Source organism: Procambarus clarkii, chromosome 90 (genome assembly GCF_040958095.1).
Source record: "Procambarus clarkii isolate CNS0578487 chromosome 90, FALCON_Pclarkii_2.0, whole genome shotgun sequence".
NCBI lineage: Eukaryota > Metazoa > Arthropoda > Malacostraca > Decapoda > Cambaridae > Procambarus > Procambarus clarkii.
In genome coordinates, this window is record NC_091239.1 from 9,701,778 (window position 1) to 9,724,290 (window position 22,513).

General features: G+C 42.7%; 1 protein-coding gene across 5 annotated transcripts in view; it reads right to left on the reverse strand.

The window, feature by feature from the left end:
* Window positions 1-102: 102 nt before the first annotated feature.
* LOC138349737 (leupaxin-like) overlaps window positions 103-22,513 on the reverse strand; it is a 247,915-nt gene continuing 225,504 nt past the window's right edge. For 3 of the 5 annotated variants that reach the window (XM_069318336.1, XM_069318333.1, XM_069318334.1), the window contains exons 6-10: window positions 9,422-9,548; window positions 8,195-8,379; window positions 7,808-7,965; window positions 3,117-3,191; window positions 110-520 (exon numbers count right to left, since the gene is read on the reverse strand). In XM_069318336.1, the coding sequence (XP_069174437.1) occupies window positions 290-520; window positions 3,117-3,191; window positions 7,808-7,965; window positions 8,195-8,379; window positions 9,422-9,548 (776 nt within the window). In that variant the 3' untranslated portion in view covers window positions 110-289. Of the gene's footprint in view, window positions 521-3,116; window positions 3,192-5,486; window positions 5,526-7,807; window positions 7,966-8,194; window positions 8,380-9,421; window positions 9,549-22,513 lie in introns of all 5 variants that reach the window. The other 2 variants (XM_069318335.1, XM_069318337.1) reach the window with 2 other exon arrangements.

The following is a 22,513-nucleotide window of genomic DNA, read 5'->3' on the forward strand; positions in this document are numbered from 1 at the left end:
AACATAAATTATTATTTAACTTTATACAGTAATTTGTGTATGAAGTAGTTTGGAAATTGCCATTTTCTATTAAATGATACGGTATGCATACATTCATGAAGAGTTTAAGTGTTTTGCTTTGTTGGCAATTATTTGTTTTCACAGTACAGTACTGTATGTGGGTGAAGAATTTAGAGAGATGAGCTTAGAGAACAGGCAGGGAGCAAAGCACTGATGAAAGTTTTAACCTAAGTAGCTGTAGGTCATGTTTAAAGTACTATTCATTAAATAACACATTATGGTACAGTACTCATTTGACAATTATGGTATAGTATACAAACTTACTCGGCGGACGGTGGAAGTGTGGCGACTTGGGAGGAGGACGGTCGTAAGGGTCCAACGGGCGTTTGAGGTACCCTTGTGAAGGCTCGGCAGCAAGATAGGAATAGGTGTAGATGCGTGTGATGTCAATAGGGCTTTGAGAAGACTTGTACTCACGAAGAATCAATCCAGGCGAGCATGTGCGATATGGACCTGAGAACTGGGGTAAAGAAATTTACTTAGAATTTTTCTAAAAAGGTAAAAATAAAAGTGAACAAGCAGCCATATTTCAGCAAACATTTACAAAGGATAAATCAAAGATGAGACACTGCATGCGAGAACAAAAGCGTTATAGTGTCTACTCCTCATCTGATTGCCTTTAATGAATACTTTAATCTTGAGGTTATCTTGAGGTTATCTTGAGACGATTTCGGGGCTTTTAGTGTCCCCGCGGCCCGGTCCTCGACCAGGCCTCCACCCCCAGGAAGCAGCCCGTGACAGCTGACTAACACCCAGGTACCTATTTACTGCTAGGTAACAGGGGCATAGGGTGAAAGAAACTCTGCCCATTGTTTCTCGCCGGCGCCTGGGATCGAACCCTGGACCACAGGATCACAAGTCCAGCGTGCTGTCCGCTCGGCTGACCGGCTCCCCTCTTCACATGTTTTGCAACACACAGACACCATAAATAATGTAGTCTCTCACACACACACACAATTCTCACTATTAAGTACCAGTAGAATTTAACCAGAACTTTCAGTGACTTGTAGCAGCATACATGATAACTACCAGCAAGTAACTCTAGTATCAAGTACCTTATCCCAGGCCACTGAAATTCATCACAAAATTTTGTTGACAATTTTATTTCTAAAAGATGTAAAATGTATGGTGTGTGATCAGGAAGTTCCAAGAAATATTTGATTGTATGAACACATTAACGTTACAAATTGAAATACACAGTCTGAAAGCTTACCTAGTATATCAGGCCTTAACCTTCAAAGGGTGTTACAACCTTTCTTAAGAGTTACATGGTGACCACCTGTTACTCTCATAACATGTGGTCAGAGTTCAGCCTAACTCTGCCAGTTTTGCGTGAAATTGTAACTACTGTACATGCATTGAATATAGATTTTTTTTTTGTATTTCTAATGTTTTACCATGATTTTTTCAAGTAGAATGATACATTGGGCTGTCAATAATGTTCTTTGTATCACAGACTATAGATCGTAGCTATGCAGATATTTTCGTATCACTAATATGAACACTACGTATTACTGCATATTCTTTGAACAATAAAACACAGTTTCTGCTGTTATTACAATATAAACAGTACATGTTATGATGTGGTTTTGTGTGGTAATGAAATCTAAGCACAGCATAGCACCACACACACATACACCTGCCTGGTGGAAGATCACAGAATTCAAGGTAACTGTTTCATTGTCATGTACACTTATATATCAGCCATTGCCACAGAACAGGAATTTCTAGAGTAGATTCCAAGTGATACTCAATAATTGAGTAAATTTAATAACAAGCCTTATCAGTGCATTCCTGTTGTCATTCCCGTGGCATATTTCTCCAAGTCTGGTTGACCTTCGTCTCATTATCTTTGAACCTCCAACTACAAGACATTCAAAGTAATCATCATCATCATATCCGCAGTCGTTAGTAATTAACCAACTGTCCCTGAAGTAATCATCAAGTCAGAAATCACTCCTTTAGAGCACTCAGGGTTACCCCACAACCTCTAGCACTCCAACTCGAAGTAATTTTATCAACAGAGACTCACTATTTCAGCAACTTGGAATTACCATACCATGTTCTTAGCAGCTAATTACTAACTGGTGTTTCTAGTATACACAGTCATGACATATCTAACTCCATTTGCACTGTTACCAGTTCCTCACTCCCATGGTTATCTGCGGTAACCGACTACTGTGTATATAGCGCTTGGTATATTTCCTACTCTATTCCAGAGTACAGTGTTACACTGTCAAGCCAGAATAACACTTATTTATATTTACTTGTAGTGCACATGCCTATCCAGACTATTATATTAGTGTAAGGAAAAGAATTGAAGAAATTCAGTATAATATGAGAAACAATAACGGCTATAAATACCAAGACCCTATATGATGCTGGTTTTGGCGCATTCAGTTCCAATTATGTCTCGGCTGTATTTGGGAAGGGAACCAATTTATTCAAACGAATGCACCCATTTGAAAGTGCTTGTCCCCGAAGTGAGACAATATAATGTCGAGCACTGTATTCAGTCTTTATTTATCTAAAAGGCTACAGTAGTGTTACTATTTAAGCAGTGCAAATTATCATATAAAAAGCAAATTTTCTTCTAAGACAATTAGAAATAATAAAGCTTTTAAAGCTAGCTTGTATCAGTAGTAATGTCTGACAGCCAACCTTTACTGTGAAAATAACACTGAGGTTTATGACTATTGAAAGCAAACTTGACTGACAAATTGACTACTGTGCAAAACAAGATAATTTGTTTATAGTCAAATCAATTTAAGTAATAAAAAAATGCCATAAATTCATGTTTACCATATCATAAATAGTATTACCTAATGCAAACATTAAGTGTTTAGAGGTTAATTAACATTTTGTATCACCTTTTATACAAGTACTTCCAAGATATGTCAATTTGTCAAAATTCATGATCCAGTAAAGTAGGCTATTGTACAAGTACTGTAATCGAGATGCATACTAGCCTGCTATTGCAGCACTGCTAAAATGTATATCTAACACCATAAAGAGTAAATCAAACAAACAGGACACAAAAGAAACTGATAACGCACCTTGCGGTTCAGGCTGTTATATGGGCTATAGGAGCGGAAGGATCCATTAAGGCTTGGCGTGCGGGAGCGAGAAAACTGAAACAAATGGTTAACAAAACTAAAATAAATCTATGCATGCCTATACACTAGGGTTTGCCTAGAAAATTATATACATGCTAGGTTTAATTAAATAAATCCATTAACCTTTGATCAAAATTAAATACAAAGGGAACAAAATTATTTTCAACTTAAAAAGGTTTAAAAACCAAAAGTAAACCACACCAATACACTGTAGGATCTGGAATAGTTTACGCATGCTAACCCACACACACACACACTAAACTGCAGCTCAAAGCAACGAAGGCAAAACTTTCTAATCCTACAAATGTACACAATATTGCCCAGTTAGAATACTTCACACGTGCATGTCTGCAATATTCACACAGCTCTTAACAACACTATTTCAAACATTACAATTAAATTCATACAACAATGTTTTAGTACATATATGTAGTATATATTCCACTAGACTAAACTAATTTATGTCTTGTTTAAAATCTTTTCAGATACAAATGACTTATAAGATGACACTTTATATTAAAATAATTTGCTTAGAAGTCAAATGTTCAAAATTAAAAGCTATAAGCGCACACACTATACACAATATGACATCTACAGGCACAAATGTCGCCAAAATTTCTTAATTAATGCAAAATTGGTCACCTCTATGGGATATTGAAATATTTAGCATAATCATTAACAATAATAAGGATATGCATGATTCCCATCATTATAAGCACCTCCAAGCATAATAGCTATGTACTATTGGGCTATGTAGTGTTCAAACATATAATTAGCATTTCTAATACAGCAGAAACCTCACTCTCTTAATACACAGTAAAGCCAAGGTTTACAATGCTAAATATAAATAGACGAACAGTGCAAGACATTACTTGAGGAAAGTGATTATGACCAATATCATTACTGCCTTCATCCTGGAGAGAGCCACTTTCTAAGAGTACATGGTCTCGTTAAGAAGCTTTATCATATTTTTCTTCTAACTTAATATGACAAATTTGAAAGAGCAAACAAATCACTTGCTAAAATACATGAATTTTAAAATTCATCATCACTGAAAGCATTATATCAGGATTTTAAATTAAAATGTCCTTGACTAATTTATATATTTTGGATAGCATATGGATTTGTAAAGTAAAAATCACAGCCGAATGATTATCTGGCTTTTACTGATACTAAACTTTTCCATAAATGTGTTACTGTACCCTATTTTTGGAACTAATATATACCTGTCAGTAGAAGTTACCAAACCTGTAATTATACACTACCAGGAGAGAAGCGAGTTGGATTTTCTCTTTCCTCCTTACTTCTTATCACCTTGATGTTTCTAAACTTTAGTATACAATACTTAATAATATTGTACTGACCTGATGTTCCTTACCTTGAGGTTACCTTGTTGATAGTTTCAGGGCTTAGCATCCCCACGGCCCGGTCCTCGACCAGGCCTCCTGGGCCTTTCAACTCATGATTGATAATGCTTTCTACTTATTACTGCTTGTTAAAGTGCATGTGAATTACTACAGAAAATAAATGTACATAAAATGCTCCAGAAGAAAAAATTAAAATTATCCGAGATATTAACAAATCCGAAAATGCAACTTCTCACTTAAGCAGTAAGTTGAACACTGCACACAATCAAGTTAGATAAGTAGAACTCTTAAGCTTGGCAACTGAGGACACCAATCATAGTTCCAACAATAATTCTAAAATATACGTATCTAATATTATGACACTCAAAGTAACAACATTACATTCACACGTAACTTGCAATGCAGGAATAAAATTTGTAATTCGCCTGTAACAATTAATAATAAAATATAACTGGATCCTCATGCCTGTGAAGCCAACAATGACTGCACTAGTGATTATGAATTACGACTCCTGTATTCTCATGATGCATGTGCAGCTTCCGCAAGAAGCCTTATGTGGGGGGGCCACTGCAAGAAGCTTTACGTGGGGCCACTGCAAGAAGCCTTATGTGGGGCCACTGTAAGAAGCCTTACATGAGGCCACTGCAAGAAGCCTTACGTGGGGGCCACTGTAAGAAGCCTTACATGGGGGCCACCGCAAGAAGCTTTACGTGGGGGCCTGCAAGAAGCCTTATGTGGGGCCACTGTAAGAAGCCTTACATGAGGCCACTGCAAATAATCTTATGTTTAGCCACTGCAAACATGTAACACTGTCATAATCACTGTAGGTCACATGGATGGTTTTGAGTTAGTTAACGCACTCTTACTCAAATCAAACGTTAGTCCAAGAGTACTGAAAATCATAATAAACATGAGTGGTCACGTGCACTCCAGGAAGGCATACCCGCCGCCATCTTCCCGTAGATTCTACAGTTTCAATATACTGTTGAGATGGAAATAAACAACAACACATCAGCAATAACATTAACTTCTGCCAAAATAATTTTGTTAAAAATATCATACCCTTATTTTAAAAGATAATATATATTTTATAAACTGTACAGTTCTATTCATAATATTTCAAAATTCTTCAGAACATTAATTGAAAGGATGAAATAGTTTCAAAAATTAAACAATACAAAATATGATTGTACTACCTAGTGTGCAGAACTATATACACAAACTTTCCCAAACATTTTTTTAACTATAATGCATAAATCAACGATACAAACAATTAAAAGTGTGCAAGTGCTTGGAGCAATATCTAAATACTGGAGAGGCCATCAAAAAATTGAAGACACTACCAATTGCCTCCAGTAAAATTAAGTGTATAAAGCGTCTGAAGGGAAGTGCCTGAAAAATTATATAAATAGGCACAGTACAGTATGTACTATATACTGTAATAAACAGGTACAGTGTAGTATGTATATACTGTAATAAACATGTACAATATGCATATAATAAATAGGTACAGCACAGTACACAGTATGTATAATTTTCAAGACTAAACTACAAACTAACATTACCTATAAAAATGCACCGAAATCTCAGATAATTATTAACCAGTACCTTTGTTACTTCGAGCCAAAATTTAGTGACAGGTAAAATTTATCATGAGCAACAGAATCTGCACCGCCACACAAACCATCTAACACTGCACCTGAATGCTCCGCAAAACTACGGCTGCACTACTCCCCGCGCTTTGTCAGATGTAAACAAAACCACTTGATCCCTGTTAACAAAATGCCACTACCTGGCACTGTTTTTCAACATGTTGTGTCCTATTCAAATTCAAGCCCCACTTACAATCACCTTCATGGTCTTCCTCTTCTTCTGCCCTCAAATCCATTATCATCATCAGTCGATCATCATCCATTCAATTAACATGACCAAACCATCTTACCGCACTTTTAATTCTGTGCAATTTACAGACCAATAAACTCCTTATTTTAATATTTACTCTATCCTCCTAACATCTATCAATGCAGTTGAATAATACTGTATATGGTATATATAAAAACTGGAAATAGTCAAGATTATATTAAATGATGGACATATATATATAATTACTTTATGGATAAAGTAATTTAATCTTTGATCACTTGAGCACTTATGGCTTGTCTTGCAAGTCTTGAATGGTAATCCTCTAGGTATCTCATAAGAGGACCGAGTGAGCCTTGTGTTAATTTTGTCATGGCTTCTTATTTTCAGGGCCAGGAAGCCTATTAGGCTTACCAAGGTCTGTTAGGCCAGCTACTGATCTGATCCCAGGATCTGACCCACAACAGTCGCCAAACCAGTAGGTCCAAATTTACTACGTACTTGGTTAACAGAAACATCAGGTGAAAGACAACATGCCCAAATGTATCTGTCTTCTCATAGGAAATGAACCAAGACTGGGTGAGAACCGAGTGCTCAGACCACTGCCCTACAGCACCTTGTCATTTCTACTTATAGCCGAGTGTATCACGATGGAATGTCCTATCTAGTATGCCCATCAGAGGCTTGTCATAATTGCTAAATAATTAAATATAGTACTCATTCTAGGTTGCATAATTTCTCAGCAGGCCAAGTATTTTGCTTACTTATCAGCCATAACATAGATGCATAAAACTGTAATCTGTTTCCCAGACCAAAAATCAGTTTTCCATAAAACCATTTATCATTAAATTCATAGCCCGTAGGTTTCTGGACTAGAGCAGCACAACCATGCAGACAAGCTCAGGTTTACTGTAAAAATCAACCGACCAAAACAAATGATCTAACTGGACATTATGCAATAATTAACAGTTGGAATTATCGACTAACATTAATTTCACATCCTCTAATAACTGAATATGGATAGTAGCTGCATTATTTGCATTAGTTTTATATAAAACTATTATTTGCCAAAATTATTATTCAGATATGAATTAGAAATACAATCATTTAGATGGTACATTAAAGCTACCCAGAGATAATGAATGAACAAATTAAATTGTGATCTAAAAATGGGAAAATCTGATAAAACACAAATGAATACATGAAGTAACAATATGCAGGCGATGAGTCACAATAACGTGGCTGAAGTATGTTGACCATACACTAGAAAGTGAAGGAACGACGACGTTTCGGTCAGTCCTGGACCATTCTCAAGTCGATTGTTACAATCACAATCGACTTGAAAATGGTCCAGGACAGACCGAAACATTGTCGTTCCTTCACTTTCTAACTAATAGCACTTACCTGCGTTTCTGAAGCTGTGGAACTCATGCCATCAAAGTCACGCTCTCTCTCAGTTTTTTGTTCCCCATTTATGTGATGGCCATTAGATAATGAGCCATTAAGGACTGTACCATTTTCTGTGGGCCCAGGACCACAACGAGGATGCCAAATAGCTGTGCCTGTAAATTTGCAGATGAAATATCTTTCAATATACTGAACACTATATATAATGACCTATGTGAAATTAATTACAAACAAAACTATCATATTTTAATGCAAATTGTATGTTTCTACCTATGCATATTTAATATTCACTTTACATTACAGAAATTCCTTAGTATTGTAGTAAAAATACTGTACTTACCAGATATAATTTACACGATATATATTAACAATAGAACAACAAACCTTGCAAGTACATCTCTTCTCCATCTCCAAATGGGTCGCCACATTTGGTACATCGTGCACAAGTTGGGTGAAAGTGGTGATTGTCGCCAGCTTGCAACACTTTACCACTGATGAACCGGTTGCAGTAAGCACACTTGACACCAAACTGGGCCTGGTAATCCTTCTCGCAGTATGGCAAGCCATCCCTGAAACACCAACCGCGATCAAACTATTGTAAGAGCTCAGTAAATTCAGATTCTGGTAACCCAAATCTTTTAGTAATCTGAATGAATTCACACTTCAGTTTTTGGCCTATTACCCCCATAGGAATTTGGATTATCAAGATCACTGCTGCACAAAAGCCTGGATAAATTTGAATTTTTTAATTTTGTTAACATTCTCAGTAAAAAATTTAACTAATGCAAACTGGGGTGGGCCCCATATAATTTGGATTATCAAGCATAGACAGTACAGTATTGCCCTGAAATGTATACAGTAAAATGCTAACATATGAAATGGGTTGATAAAGTTTCAAGTTAACTTAATGTTATTTTTCACGAATGTCGATTACCTACCTTATGCCAAAAATAATAGTTTTGTAGGTAAGCCTGCAGGTTATCAGAAAGAATGTGAAGAGCTATGCATCTACAAAACAAGTAATGACTTGCATAATCCTGATAATGAGCATAATAATACAGCCTGTACTTGCACTGATAATAACCTAAGTGTAGTTACAGGATGAGAGCTACGCTCACGGTGTCCCATCTTCCCAGCACTGTCATATAACACTTTGAAAATTGATGACAATTAAGACATGTTTCTCAAACACCTCGCTAATCTATTTTAAGAATTTTTGGTTGCGTCAAACTTGAACTTGGTAACGTCAAATATCTACCACCAGGGAATTGTACATGGTCCAATGATAAACTTTCTTGTACTACAATACACAAATCATGAAAGTTTAACGCTAATATGTGAAAGCATTCTCCAGGTGTCACATGAACATGACAATACAATAGTAAATGAAAAGGGCAAACCAAAAGATAACCCTCCTAGATGTGCATGTAATTCAACAAAGACACAGCAACTGGGGTGCAAATGGATATGCAGTATATCTAATTACAAAAGCAGTACAAAACTAAGTGGATGACAGTTGTCAAAGATTCGCTACTTGGAACAAATAGTTCCAAGTAGCACGGGCTATGGTGAGCCCGTAGATGACAAGCATAATTACGAAGTTATACTCACTTTCCCATATACTCTCCATGCAGCACAGTGCTACAGATGGCACACTTGAAACACCATATATGCCACTGTTGGTCCAAGGCGATCAGTGCCTGGCCCTCCACTAGCTCTTCCTTGCATCCGGCACATTCTGCAAGAAAAACACCTACTTAGTTTGCAAGATATACATTGTTGCACATGTTTTCTGCATTATGACATATAAATGATGCCAGTGTATCAATACTTAGCCAATACCTTGAGTTTACCTTGAGGTGATTCTAGAGTTCACCACACCTAGCTCTAACTTGGTACTCCTTGACCCCACCAGTGATAATTCACTGTACATTACCTACTATTAACAGTCTTTTCGTTAGTGGTAAATTCAAGGAATTTTCTAAATTTGGTAAGTTTCTGAACGGTTTTTTTGCTCGGAAAAACTATTTTTCAAGTTATTTTGGGAAATTGCAAAAAACTAAAATGTATAGACGACATACAGTAGAAGTGATACCAGACCATTGCAAGAGTAAGTACAATCATAACTACAAAACAAACAAACCATACACAATATAGAACAATACAGTTATTAAGGATGGTAAAAAAACTTAAAGCCTGATGTATAAAGAAGCATGTATTAAAAAACCAACTACTGTATTACCTAGTGAAACCCCAAATTTTTCATCCCCCCAAATCATATAGCACATAGGCAAGGCAAGACATTTGGGTACATTTGCTTACATTTGATGTCTTTGTTCATCTAGCAGTAAATAGCAACTAGGAATTAGGCAATTGACTGCCTATTTAGACCTAGGTTAGGTTTATAACTTTTTTTTTTAATTTTTGTTCCCTTTAGAATTCCTACAGTATAAATGCGAATTTTTTTCGGTATGACTGTGTGGTGTATGAAGAGTCCTGTACACCTCGTCTTATGAAGCAGAAGGACAACTGGGAGTGTGGTATTGTAGTGCACGAATAGTACTGTACACCTGGTCTTGTGACTCGGTAATCAGTCTACTGCTCCATTAAACTAGTTGTACAGGGCTCCACGTGCACTTTAGTCTAAAGGAGCAGTAGAACAGCACAATCACACTACCACTACCAGCACTACCACACACTTGCATGCCTGCTGGAGTGTGGTAGTCCACAAGGAGCAGTACAATGACTGCTGGGGTGTAGTTGTGGTGGTCCTCGAGCACTGTACTCCCACTACAAAAAAAAGTCAAATTTGACAAATGTTAGTGACATCATTGGGGGTGTGAAACACACTTCCACCTAGTGTTGTTAGCGGGACCGTTGAGCAATACTCAGCATAATGTCCTCTATTTCTCATGTTTGTCACTGAGCTGGGATGTCCCCTTGGTACAAACTACAATTGATTACAGGAGTTTACCCGAGAGCCATCAACACTAGTGGCCTCAATGAATACAGGGAGCCGGCAGCTTGTCGCTGGTCCCCCCCCCCCACTAATTTGCCTTTATCTTTTCCAGCTAAACTTTAAATGTTAAGAGTTTTGGCATTTACAGCTTTGGCAGGTAGGCAGTTCCATGGGTTTAATTGGTGATGCTACTATAAACTGTGTCAGATGTAGTGTAGTAGACCTCAATCAAATGAACCAGTGAGTTCTCGGGTAGAGCACAAAGTTTGATCACATGTACTAACACCTGATGCTTCTGTTCACCTAGCAGTAAATACCTTCCCAGGAGTTAGGTACCTGTTGCGGGCAGCATCCTGGAAAATGCCAGTAGTTCCTACGGGTCCATCAATGAGCGAAACAGAGAGCGGGGTAGAGCGACGGTTTCGCTTCATGCAGGTCAGCGTTCAATCCCTGACTGTTCAAGTGGTTGGGCACCATTCTTTTACCCTGTCCTATCCCATCCCAAATCCTTATCCTGATGATTGATTGATAAAAGATTAAGCCACCCAAAGGTGGCACGGGCATGAATAGCCCGTAAGTGGGGCCCTTTTGAGCCATTACCAGTATCAATAGATGATACTGGAGATCTGTGGAAGTGCGACTGCACCCTGCGTGACGGGAGTGTCTCCGTCCCTTATCCTGACCCCTTCCCAGTGCTATATAGTCGTGATGGCTTGGCGCTTTATCCTGATAGTTCCCTTCCCTTCTTCCCCCCCCCCCCCCCCGGCAATTGCAAACCAAGCAATTGTAAACCACGTGCATGGTTCACACAAATCAGTGAGGTGTTGACTAACACACGGGAGTTGGTACAGTCCACCAACAATGCAGTGCCTCTAATACCATGAGGAAGATGGTTACATCAGCTAACCTTAGCTCTGTAATGATAAAATGATGCATTGTTGGAGTTACGTCAGGAAAAGTGAAAGCAAATCATGTTTTGGTGGTGCAAACCTGGATTTATGGATTGTGTGTGTGTGTGTGTATTTATATATATATATATATATATATATATATATATATATATATATATATATATATATATATATATATATATATATATATATATATATTATTTATCTATGATATAGATGATGATTGATGATATGTAGTATGTTGTTATAAACCCCAATATATATATTATTTATATATGATATACTGTACTGTATATGATGATGATATGTAATATGTTGTTATAAACACCAAGATATTCATGGGTGGTGTATACGACGTAGCAAACAATCTGACTTTTTAAACGTTATGGAAACTGCAAAGAATTGCCTCCTAAAAAATTTGTAACAAGTTTCTGTGAAGAAGCCATGAACAGCAACGGAATTACTGACGACGTCACAGTTCATTTCGTAAGGCTTCCGTTTCTCTTATAACATAATAATTATAAATAATTTGTCAGGGGGATAGGCAGCCAGTGTATATTAATAATTCACTTATTATGTCACAACCCCATAACAAGCTAATTCCCGGGTACCAATTTACTGCTAGGTGAACAGGCGCATTAGGCGATAGGATTGATTGATAAAGATTAAGCCACCCAAGAGGTGGCACGGGCATGAATAGCCTGTAAATGGTACAATTTTTTGTTCAGTAATTCTTTTCAGTATTCTGAGGCGATAGGAAACGCCCCCAACCATTTATGTCCCGCCCAGGATTAGATGCCAGAATTCCCAATTCTAAAGTCCAGATACTATAGCCTAATAAATAGACGTGATAAGAGCCAAGTTGACATCAGCCAGCCCACACATCACAAGGCTGGCATGGATAAAACGCCTTACTTGGTTTCCTATTAGAAAATCCACAGGACCCGTGATGAGGATTGGAACCCATGCGCTGGGTTACTTACTCCCAGACACACAGGATTTTCTCATTGATTTATCACGTTATTGTGACTTCTCTGTGTGGTTTCTATTGTCGGGGGACAGGTGTGGTGTTAGGCTATCGTCCTGGGTGGAAACGGAGCTCGGGTTCAATCAGATTTCTGTTATCAATCCCCCAATTTCACCCCACAGGAAACATGCGAGACTTGGTGTAATAGCCTAGTTGTGCTTGCGGGGGTTGAGCTTCGCCTCTTTGGTCCCCGGCCTCTCAACTGTCAATCAAATCTTAGGTAGAAGATGAAGGATAAAACAAAGTATATTTACCTAAACACAGAGTAAACTTTATTACAAGCTTTCTTGACCCGTCCCTCCGCCTTTTACAATACTTCTTCACGGAGACACGAACTTGGGTGCTGATCCTGACGTCCTCTGGTCTGCACTCCTCACTCCCTACGTCGCCCTCACTATCAGAAAACTGGCAAGCATTCTCGCTCCCCTCACTACAGTGTCCTGGGACACACTTCGCAGGGGTTTTGAATGTCATGGGGAGCGTAATATACCCTTCGTAGTTTCCCAGTTTCATGAGGTCAACGAGGGAAGAACATTTCTCTGAAGCCGGGTCGATCGCAAGCAGGATGGAAGACTGCTGACTGGTTGCTTCTGGGATGATGGTTCTGGCTGGACTAGTACGCCCAGTGACTGTGGAAGCCTGGTACGTCTCTTCTGATGAAATGGTGGTATATGGTGGCGTCTCTCGTGGTTCTGGGGCCAGTGGTGATGAGTAGTTCTCTATTGATTCCTGCCCAAGTGATTGTTCTGATGGATTGAGGGTACTTGACTTGCTCTCTACATACTCTGGAGTAGGCGAGTGGTTGATTGGTGGGAGTGTAGGTGGGCAGCCCTGTGTCTCTGGGGCGTGTGATGAGTTCTCTACTGGTTTTAGTGTACAAGGAAATTTGTGCTGATCTGTCAGCTCAGGGGCGGATGACCAGAGCTCTCGACTCCCTGGTGATAACGACAATTCTCAGTATACTCCGGGGAAAAAAACTTTTTGTCCTCTAGCGATTCTGGATAAAGTGGGTTCTCATACAGTTCTTGATTTGGAAAGTTGCCGTTCTCTCGTAGCTCCGGAGAGAAAACTGATGTATTCTCATTTAATGAGCGAGGAGACGGGGATGAAGCGTGTATTTCTGCCGTTGGATATGACTGGCTAATGTCAGCTCTACGGCATGATGAAAACGAATTAATCAATTCGGAAGACACAGGTGTCAGTTTCTCAGCATGTGTCTTTCGGTGAAGAGGCGGAGCTGCGAGATTTTCACAGTAACGCATTTCAAACTCTCCTCGTGTTTTCTATGAAAGGTATGGACACTATTGGGATTGAAACTACTGATATTAACCTCTGAGTTACGAGAGCGCTTATGCTCCGGATTCAGCAAAATGGTCAGGTCTACTTGTTTGGAAGATGTGAGTGGTGAAGTTTTTTGTAAACTAGGCGTGGACACGGGGTTCTGGTCGAGTAAGGTGACTGAGGGACAAGGTAATCCTACACCCTCTTCTAGTACCTCGGGCGTGTTGAAACCCAAGACGGATCGAGTTTCCACTAGATGAGAATCTCTATCACAGGTTCCTGGATCCCATAGATTCTTGCATGTTGATCGCAAGGTCGTGTCTTCGAATGACGTGACTGTGGCCCGTTTTTCTGCAATCCACTAGTGTCATCCCTTTCATGTGTGTTAGAGGAAAAGGTTTCTGATAACTTTCGAAGTCTGCCGACGGGAGCTGAGGGTGTGGCCGTGCCGTCTGGTGGTTCCCGCTGAGCAAGTCCTCCAACAGGTGTGTGTGTCACACTATACCTATCGGAAGGAATTGCGACCCTACGATCCGGCGCACCTGAGCCTCCACCAATATCACCCAAGGAAGCCTCTACCCTTGTTTCCTGTGGGAGGGAAGGTTCACTCCCATGGTCAATGACTCCCTGGTTTAGAGGGGTAGTGGTGTTACCCTGCCAGTGACCTTCAACTCTTGAACCACCACCACCAAGATCATTTTTCAGGATAGATGTGGGTTGAGTCAGTACTGGAGCCTCCGGAGAGAGGATGGGAGCGGCAGATGAAACATCCTTGGTGGTGCGACAGAGAACTTCTTGGATCTTCCTGTAGAGTGGGTAGCGGGAGCAGAGAGAGTGGCTGAGGCATGAGGCTGGGATGGAAAGTCTTCGCTGTAGTGGAGATAGCGAGGACATTTTCCCTCGGCGTCGCTGCTTGGTACTGGCGTTTTGTCAAGGTGTACGTTGGTCAATGTTCGCTTACCCGTGGAGTCATCAACCTCGCTACACACGCCGTGTTCCCCGCCCGAGGGGTAACAAACTTGACTGTGCTCCAAAACTTATCCCTGGAGCGCTCCCAATCAGTTGCTGCTGCAGCAGTTGTAGTATGTGCAGGAGGAAGGTGTGCGAGGCTTGCAGCAGTCATATGTTTCCCCCGACACCCACCCCGGGCGGTGCTCCACCTCAGGCCGTGTGGCCAGGGCTGGCCAGGGGCGTCCACCGAGGGCTGGACACGACGTGGCCGCCACCCGCCACAAGTCACTCCTTCCCTATCATTAGCCATGTTGGTGCTCACTCTCGCCCCACCACTTCCCAAACGAGGATGAAAATCCATGTCTGGCTGGACGGAGGCGCCAGGGGCAAAGGCTGGATGCGGGAAGTTGAGGTAGTTAAAAGGGTAGCCGGGCCTGGGGGAGGTGTGGTAATGGTGGACTGGAGTGTCGAGGCGACTCCCATTACCATGGTCACGCTGGTGTAAGCTGTCTGCTACACCCCTCACAACACCCTCCACCCCGGGTGATACTCTGACATTATTATGAGGAGAATTTGAATTTTTTGATTGCACGAATTCTTACAGCAACCACAGTCGCTACCGTCGCAACACTCGGTAACTCTGCCTTCCAACATACTTTCACAATAGCCATCACCGTTTTCACTATCCTGGCATATATTAGAGTCATATGTTAGGTTGAGTCGTCTGGTATTGTCACGTCGCCTGGGCCTGGCCCAGCACTTGTCAACACTTCTGCCCTGGTACATGGCCGCCTCACACACTGCCTCCCCATTCCTCTCCTTTATCATATTCACCGATATATCTTCATCGGCGTAGTTTTTATCATGGTTAGTTTGCATGTAGCAGTGGAGTATACACCAGCGGCAGGGGGCGGGGCGGTAGCGGGCGGTGGCCGCCCATTTACTCCTAACTTCTCACGCACGCTCCATTGCGGCAAAATTTTATTTGTGCCGGGATCATTTTCTTCGTCCTTCACGTCACTGAAAGGTCGTAGACAAAAGTATGTTTTGCCTCTCTTGCTTTTATTATTTTTTTGTGTTAAGTGTTGATTTGTGAGATCGTTGGTAACTTGTACCTCACCTGTCCTGCCATTGTTATGGGGGATATCGAGACACCAGCTGTCATTGTCTACCCTGCTCCTGTTGTTCTCTCATATTTACCTTGATATTGCGATAGGAAATCTAGAGAATCATGTGTTTGTGTGGCGAGGTTTGTGTCGTTATCGTCATGTGTGGCTTGCATGTCACAAACTAGCGCCTCATCCGTGTCGCTATCATCACCATCACCGCTCTCATCACCACTATCACCTGTGTCATCACCATCCTCGCTCACTTCTTCACTGAGGACGTTCTGACCAAGAATGGTATTTAAGTTCACCCCTCTAAAGTTACGATGTGTTGTGCTGGCATCGTGGAAATCGTAACTCGTATAGTTATCCTCTCCACCGTGATGGTCGTACGTGCTGGTATCGTAGCCTCGTCTGCCGGCGGGACATTTCCGCCTGTTCCCATATCCGCTCCACATACCCGTGTCCTCAGGCCTAGTGCAGCTGCTAGGCTTTTCACCAGAGTGCTGCCAGGCTTGACATCCAATCTCTGCCTGGTAATTCTGGTAATTATTGTCACTCGTGAAAAAAGGCCCATTTGCGTGGTAAGCATCGGGAAATTCATTATCATTGTGAGAGAAACCAAGTGATGAATCTTTCAATTTTCTCTGAATTTCCTGCCATCTCACAGAATCCTTTTCATCAAACCATGGACTTCCGTCTGACACGTGGGCTTTCCGACTCCATTTTTCATGGCCTTCGTTCATCAATACTTTGAGGTCATCCTGGTGACGAGGTCCATTGTGTGGAGCACTCGAGGATGTATGTCCCACTCGGTACCATCTTCTATTTTCTTGGTCCAGCCACCCATCATTATCCTGGCAAACCGATTTGCCAAATTTATCTCCCATTCTTCTGTGTCGCATCCGGTTTTTGCAGTTTTCCTCTGCTTTCCAGGTCACCACCTGGTGGCACCTGTCTCGTTCCATCAGACATCCTAGACAGGTGCCAGACGGGTGAGGTACGGGCGTGTCGGGTGCTGGTTTGCAATAACTCTGGCATGTTGCAAGGTCTGCTGAAGTAGCACCACGTTCTGTAGGTTGCCAAAGGGCTGGATTATATCCTAGCAGTGTAGAGGAGCTTCCTAGGTCAGAACGGCTTGAGCACCGGGACTCCGGAATACCAAGCGACGTAGTGCAAGCATCAGATACTGTGTACTTCGAGTCCACCACCAATCTCGGCCAATCGTGACAATGCCAAGTGGCATCTGAAGCATAAGAGGCACAGTTATCTCGTGTGTCAGAGTCTGTGTCGCCGTCGGAGGAGCTCGTATTGCTCGCATCATCAAATTCCGATTCGCCAGTAGATGGACCCGACTGCGGATGAGCGAAAGTCTCTCTCAGAACACAAGTATCAGCCTCGCTCCACTCACTCTCGGACAAGGACCCGCAGGAGCCATCACCGACGCTCTCCGCAAGGGCTTCACCGGAATTAGCAGCATAATCGCCATTGAATTCCTTCCCAGTATTAGTTGCGGCTACCCAGTTACGAAGCTCAGCATGTATTTCTGATTTCCGGTTCCGCCAGTGTCAAAGCGCGCAGTGTTATCAACAGGTTGGGAAGGGCGCCAGAGAGCCGTCACATCACCATGGTCCAGCTCACACACCAGTTGGCCATCTGAAATTCTTCTTGCTTGATCCACTGCACTAAGCCCTTCTTCATGTCATAGTTGACATCATGACTTCGCCGACGTATGAAGCATTTTGAGTGTTCTTTCTGTTAGAGTCAGCATCATCCCACGACACACAGGACTTTGCGCCAGACACGGTCCTTCCGTTAGTGTGGTCTAGAGCTTCCGGGGTTCGTGCATCATCACTCGAGCCGCTGTCATCTATATAATGCTCTTCACCCCAGTCGAAACACTCGTCCGTGTAGCCGAGTTCTTCCCTTGTTGCTGCTGTTTCTTCTGCCTGGTCCTCTGAATGTCTCCAAGGCTTCTGAACGGAGTAAACTCGAAATCCTCATCGACTTCCCACTCATCATTATCACTCAATCTCTCCTCTGCACCCCTCACCTTGTCACATTCCTCACATTCTTGTGCCTGGGTTTTCTCCCCTCTACCATTGTTTAACGCAGTGGCTTCCGCAAGGTCAGTTTGGGGCTCAAGGGCAAAGACCTCATCCTCGAGCCACGAGAAGCAGTGGGTGACGGCACAGATGGCTCCCTCCTGAGTTATGAAGTCTGGACTCACTCCCGCCCCGGAGTCTGACGAGGCTGACGATGACGCGGGATCCTCTTCGCTCTCGTGAATGTCCAAACTGAGATGTGTCACATCCTCGTCACTCGAGCACTGCGACCGTCTTGTGTTAATGTCTCGGTATCTTCTTCCAGATCCCACTGGAGGGACGTCAGACTAGGAGGGTCCTCGCAGGAGTCACACTTCTCTACTAGGCTCTTCTCGCGACTCAGAGACACACACGACACAAGATCAGAAATACCCTCATCTTCGGAAAAGGTGCCCCCGCGTAAGACCCCTGGCTCTTCTCTGTATTTTAAAGATTCATGTTTATCTAAACTTCCGAGAGGTTCCAGTTTATCTGAATCTTGAGGAGCCATATCAACACCTTTCTTGCTTCTGCCGGTGTGGACGCCAGCGAGGGGCGTGGCAAGACCACGCCCTGATAGCTCCCATGCTACTTCGTCCTCTTCCTCGGCGTACCCTCGAAGACGCTGCAAAAGGTCTCCGCTGAGACGTATACGAGAGAACTTCTTGCCCTTCCTGCAAAAGGCGCTGTTCTTCAGAGATGACGTGCAGGTGTTAGCATCTGTTGAGGTGGTTGCTGGGTCTCCCATCTCACACCTGTCAATACGTCTGGCATCTGTCATCCTTGATGAATGCCAGTCTTCGTTTTGATTTCCATTATATCCTCTTATTATTGGCCCTAGTTTGCATTTAATTATAGCCTACAGTACAATACCTTCCAAGTGTACATTCCTTTACAATCTGACGTTGTTCACTGTTTAAATATTTTAATAAATTATGTCTTGTCAAAGTATCTGCGTGTGGGCCTTCCTTAGCTTTATTACTGGCATTAATCACAAGAGGCCAGCTTTAACATATTGCTAACACCAGCTTACTGTCACGAATCAAGCTTCCATCGCCCGGTGCTAAGTGCATCACTGCCTTCATATACGACCCAAGTGCAGGGAACTCGCGATCTACCCAGCACTCAGAGAAGGTGATAACACCAGGCACGATAACCATTAACACCACCCAGCTCCTCCACCACAGCTCATAACAGCACGCAAGACACAGAGGAGCAACAAGCTTCCGCACGCGGGGGTGGCCCAAGCCATACTGAGCCACTCCACCTCTCATCTGACACCATGTACCTCTACACCCCCCAAATCCACCACCACCCCCTAAATCATCCAATCATCCACCACCCCCGTCCCCTAAGAGAATAATAAGCTCTAATAATTACAATTATTCATCTTGGTAATAACATTATGATTACAATTCTAATTATTAGTATTTATCAACCTCTTTAAAGTGAGTTTCCTACCACCACAAATTACATGGGGGCGGATGGGGGGTGGATGGAGGGGGTGGAGCCCCCGCCTCCTATGATAGGCCTATCTCATTGTACAAACATTACCAATATTATGAATTAAAATATCATCCGCGGCTTCTTTCATTGCATTCTACTTTTGGTGGGCAAAAGGGCATCAGTTGGGTGTGGAGAGGGAAGGTGTGGAGAGAGGTGTGGAGAGGGAAGGTGTGGAGAGGGAAGGTGTGGAGAGGGAAGGTGTGGAGAGGGAAGGCGTGGAGAGGGAAGGTGTGGAGAGGGAAGGTGTGGAGAGGGAAGGTGTGGAGAGGGAAGGTGTGGAGAGGGAAGGTGTGGAGAGGGAAGGTGTGGAGAGGGAAGGTGTGGAGAGGGAGGGTTGAAGGTGTATGGGTGTGTCCATATTCGTTTGTCATCCATAGACATTACAAATCTGTTCCACCACATAACAATGCGTTACTGAACAACCAACCACAATTGGTGATTTGATTTCATGGGTGGAATATGCACATCCTGATTGTGTACAGAAGGGGGAGGGGGGGGAGAGGTGAAGGGGGGGGTGTGCATGGATAGCTTTTGGACATTCGTGGTATGGAAGGAGATGGATGAATTTGATCAATACTAAAACACATCTAACAAAATTAATCCCAATAAATATAACTAAATTGGTTTTATATATATATAAACTACCTATGACCTTAGCCAAGGTGGGGGTTCCATGCGGGTGCCGCATAGTAATGGAATATAGACTATTCCATTACTATTCCATCCATAGACTAGTTTTTCAGCTGCAGTGATAAAATAAGGTTATATATTTTACGTAAATGCTCAACGCTTCAGTGTCGTGTGAAGTCAGTTTGTGGTTGTGTTTGATGTTATTGGTTGCGTGCGTGCGTGCGTGTGCGTGCGTGTCTCTTTATAGTTTTCCAAACATGATTAAGTTCAGTAATGCTGTACTCACCTAATTGTGCTTGCGGGGGTTGAGCTCTGGCTCTTTGGTCCCGCCTCTCAACCGTCAATCAACTGGTGTACAGGTTCCTGAGCCTACAGCGCGCTATCATATCTACACTTGAAACTGTGTATGGAGTCAGCCTCCACCACATCACTGCCTAATGAATTCCATTTGTCAACCTAGCAGCATCGTAGCAAACACTACAATGCTGTGTTTGCATCGTAGTGAGCGCTTCTTTTACCCATATAAATTTACAAAGGTAATACTTGTTACAACTTTACCGAGGCTCATTTGACTAGACATGGGCAACTAAAGGAAGCTAATGGCAGACGCTGTAGGAGGAGGAAGCTAATGGCAGACGCTGTAGGAGGAGGAGGAAGCTAATGACAGACGCTGTAGGAGGAGGAGGAGGAAGCTAATGGCAGACGCTGTAGGAGGAGGAGGAAGCTAATGGCAGACGCTGTAGGAGGAGGAGGAAGCTAATGGCAGACGCTGTAGGAGGAGGAGGAAGCTAATGGCAGACGCTGTAGGAAGAGGAGGAAGCTAATGGCAGACGCTGTAGGAGGAGGAGGAAGCTAATGGCAGACGCTGTAGGAGGAGGAGGAAGCTAATGGCAGACGCTGTAGGAGGAGGAGGAAGCTAATGGCAGACGCTGTAGGAGGAGGAGGAAGCTAATGGCAGACGCTGTAGGAGGAGGAGGAAGCTAATGGCAGACGCTGTAGGAGGAGGAGGAAGCTAATGGCAGACGCTGTAGGAGGAGGAGGAAGCTAATGGCAGACGCTGTAGGAGGAGGAGGAAGCTAATGGCAGACGCTGTAGGAGGAGGAGGAAGCTAATGGCAGACGCTGTAGGAGGAGGAAGCTAATGGCAGACGCTGTAGGAGGAGGAGGAGGAAGCAAGTGTTGGTCAACAGCAGTCTGTGGGGAAGTGGACGTGTTCAAACACCAGCAGAGCAGCTGCACGGGCCCACAGCGCCTTCACCTCACTCCCAGGTAGGTGGCTGCACCTGCTTATAGCTTAAGTGCACAGTTACAGCCCCGCTCCTGTGCCAGGTAAGTCCACTACGGGCTCACCATAGCTCGTGCTACTTGTCACTTTGTTCCCAGTAATTGTATCTATAACAACAACAGCTCAAGTGTGCGCACACGCGCACAGTAGCGAGCAGGTAGCAGAGGAAGAGACAATAAAGTGCAATACAATCCACCTATTTAAACGTAGACAAGTCATAAACTGAAAGCAAGAATCCAGCAGATACTTTAAACCGAGCACGTAAGATTCCAAGAGCTAGTCACTCTTTGAGTGATTAGCTAGAGTGGCATACCTCCCAACACCGCGTCAAAACTGAAGAACAAGCGGCGGGGATTTAACAACGACCTACAAAATACTCGAGGGTAGAGAGACGAGGCAAGACACGTGGATAGGAGGTGAACGCGCAGGAGTCAAGCGAGAATCCGAAGAAAAGTTACATTTATGGGAGTGAAGGAGTTAAAAGAACTTCAAGGAAATAATTAAGCCGGACCCCATTATTTATTTATTTACAGAGTACAATGGGTTTGAGAGACTACATAATATTGGCATGTTTACATTCTTGTAATGCCACTGACACACATGGCGTTTCGGGCAACACGCATTTAATAGTTTGTGAAACAGACGATGACCTCCAAGTACGCCAGCTGACTGAAGGATTGATGATGAAGATTAAGCCACCCAAAAGGTGGCACGGGCATGAATAGCCCGTAAGTGGTGGCCCTTTTGAGCCATTACCAGTATCAATAGATGATACTGGAGATCTGTGGAGGTGCGACTGCACCCTGCGTGACAGGAGATGTCTCCCGTATGTGACTGCAGGTTGAGAGGCGGGCTTATGAACTGAAGCTCAGCCCCCCCCCCCCGCCCACACAGCTAGGTGATTACATTCAGGAGAGCACAGGCACAAGGCACACACACAAGACAACATAAAACACATGAGCAT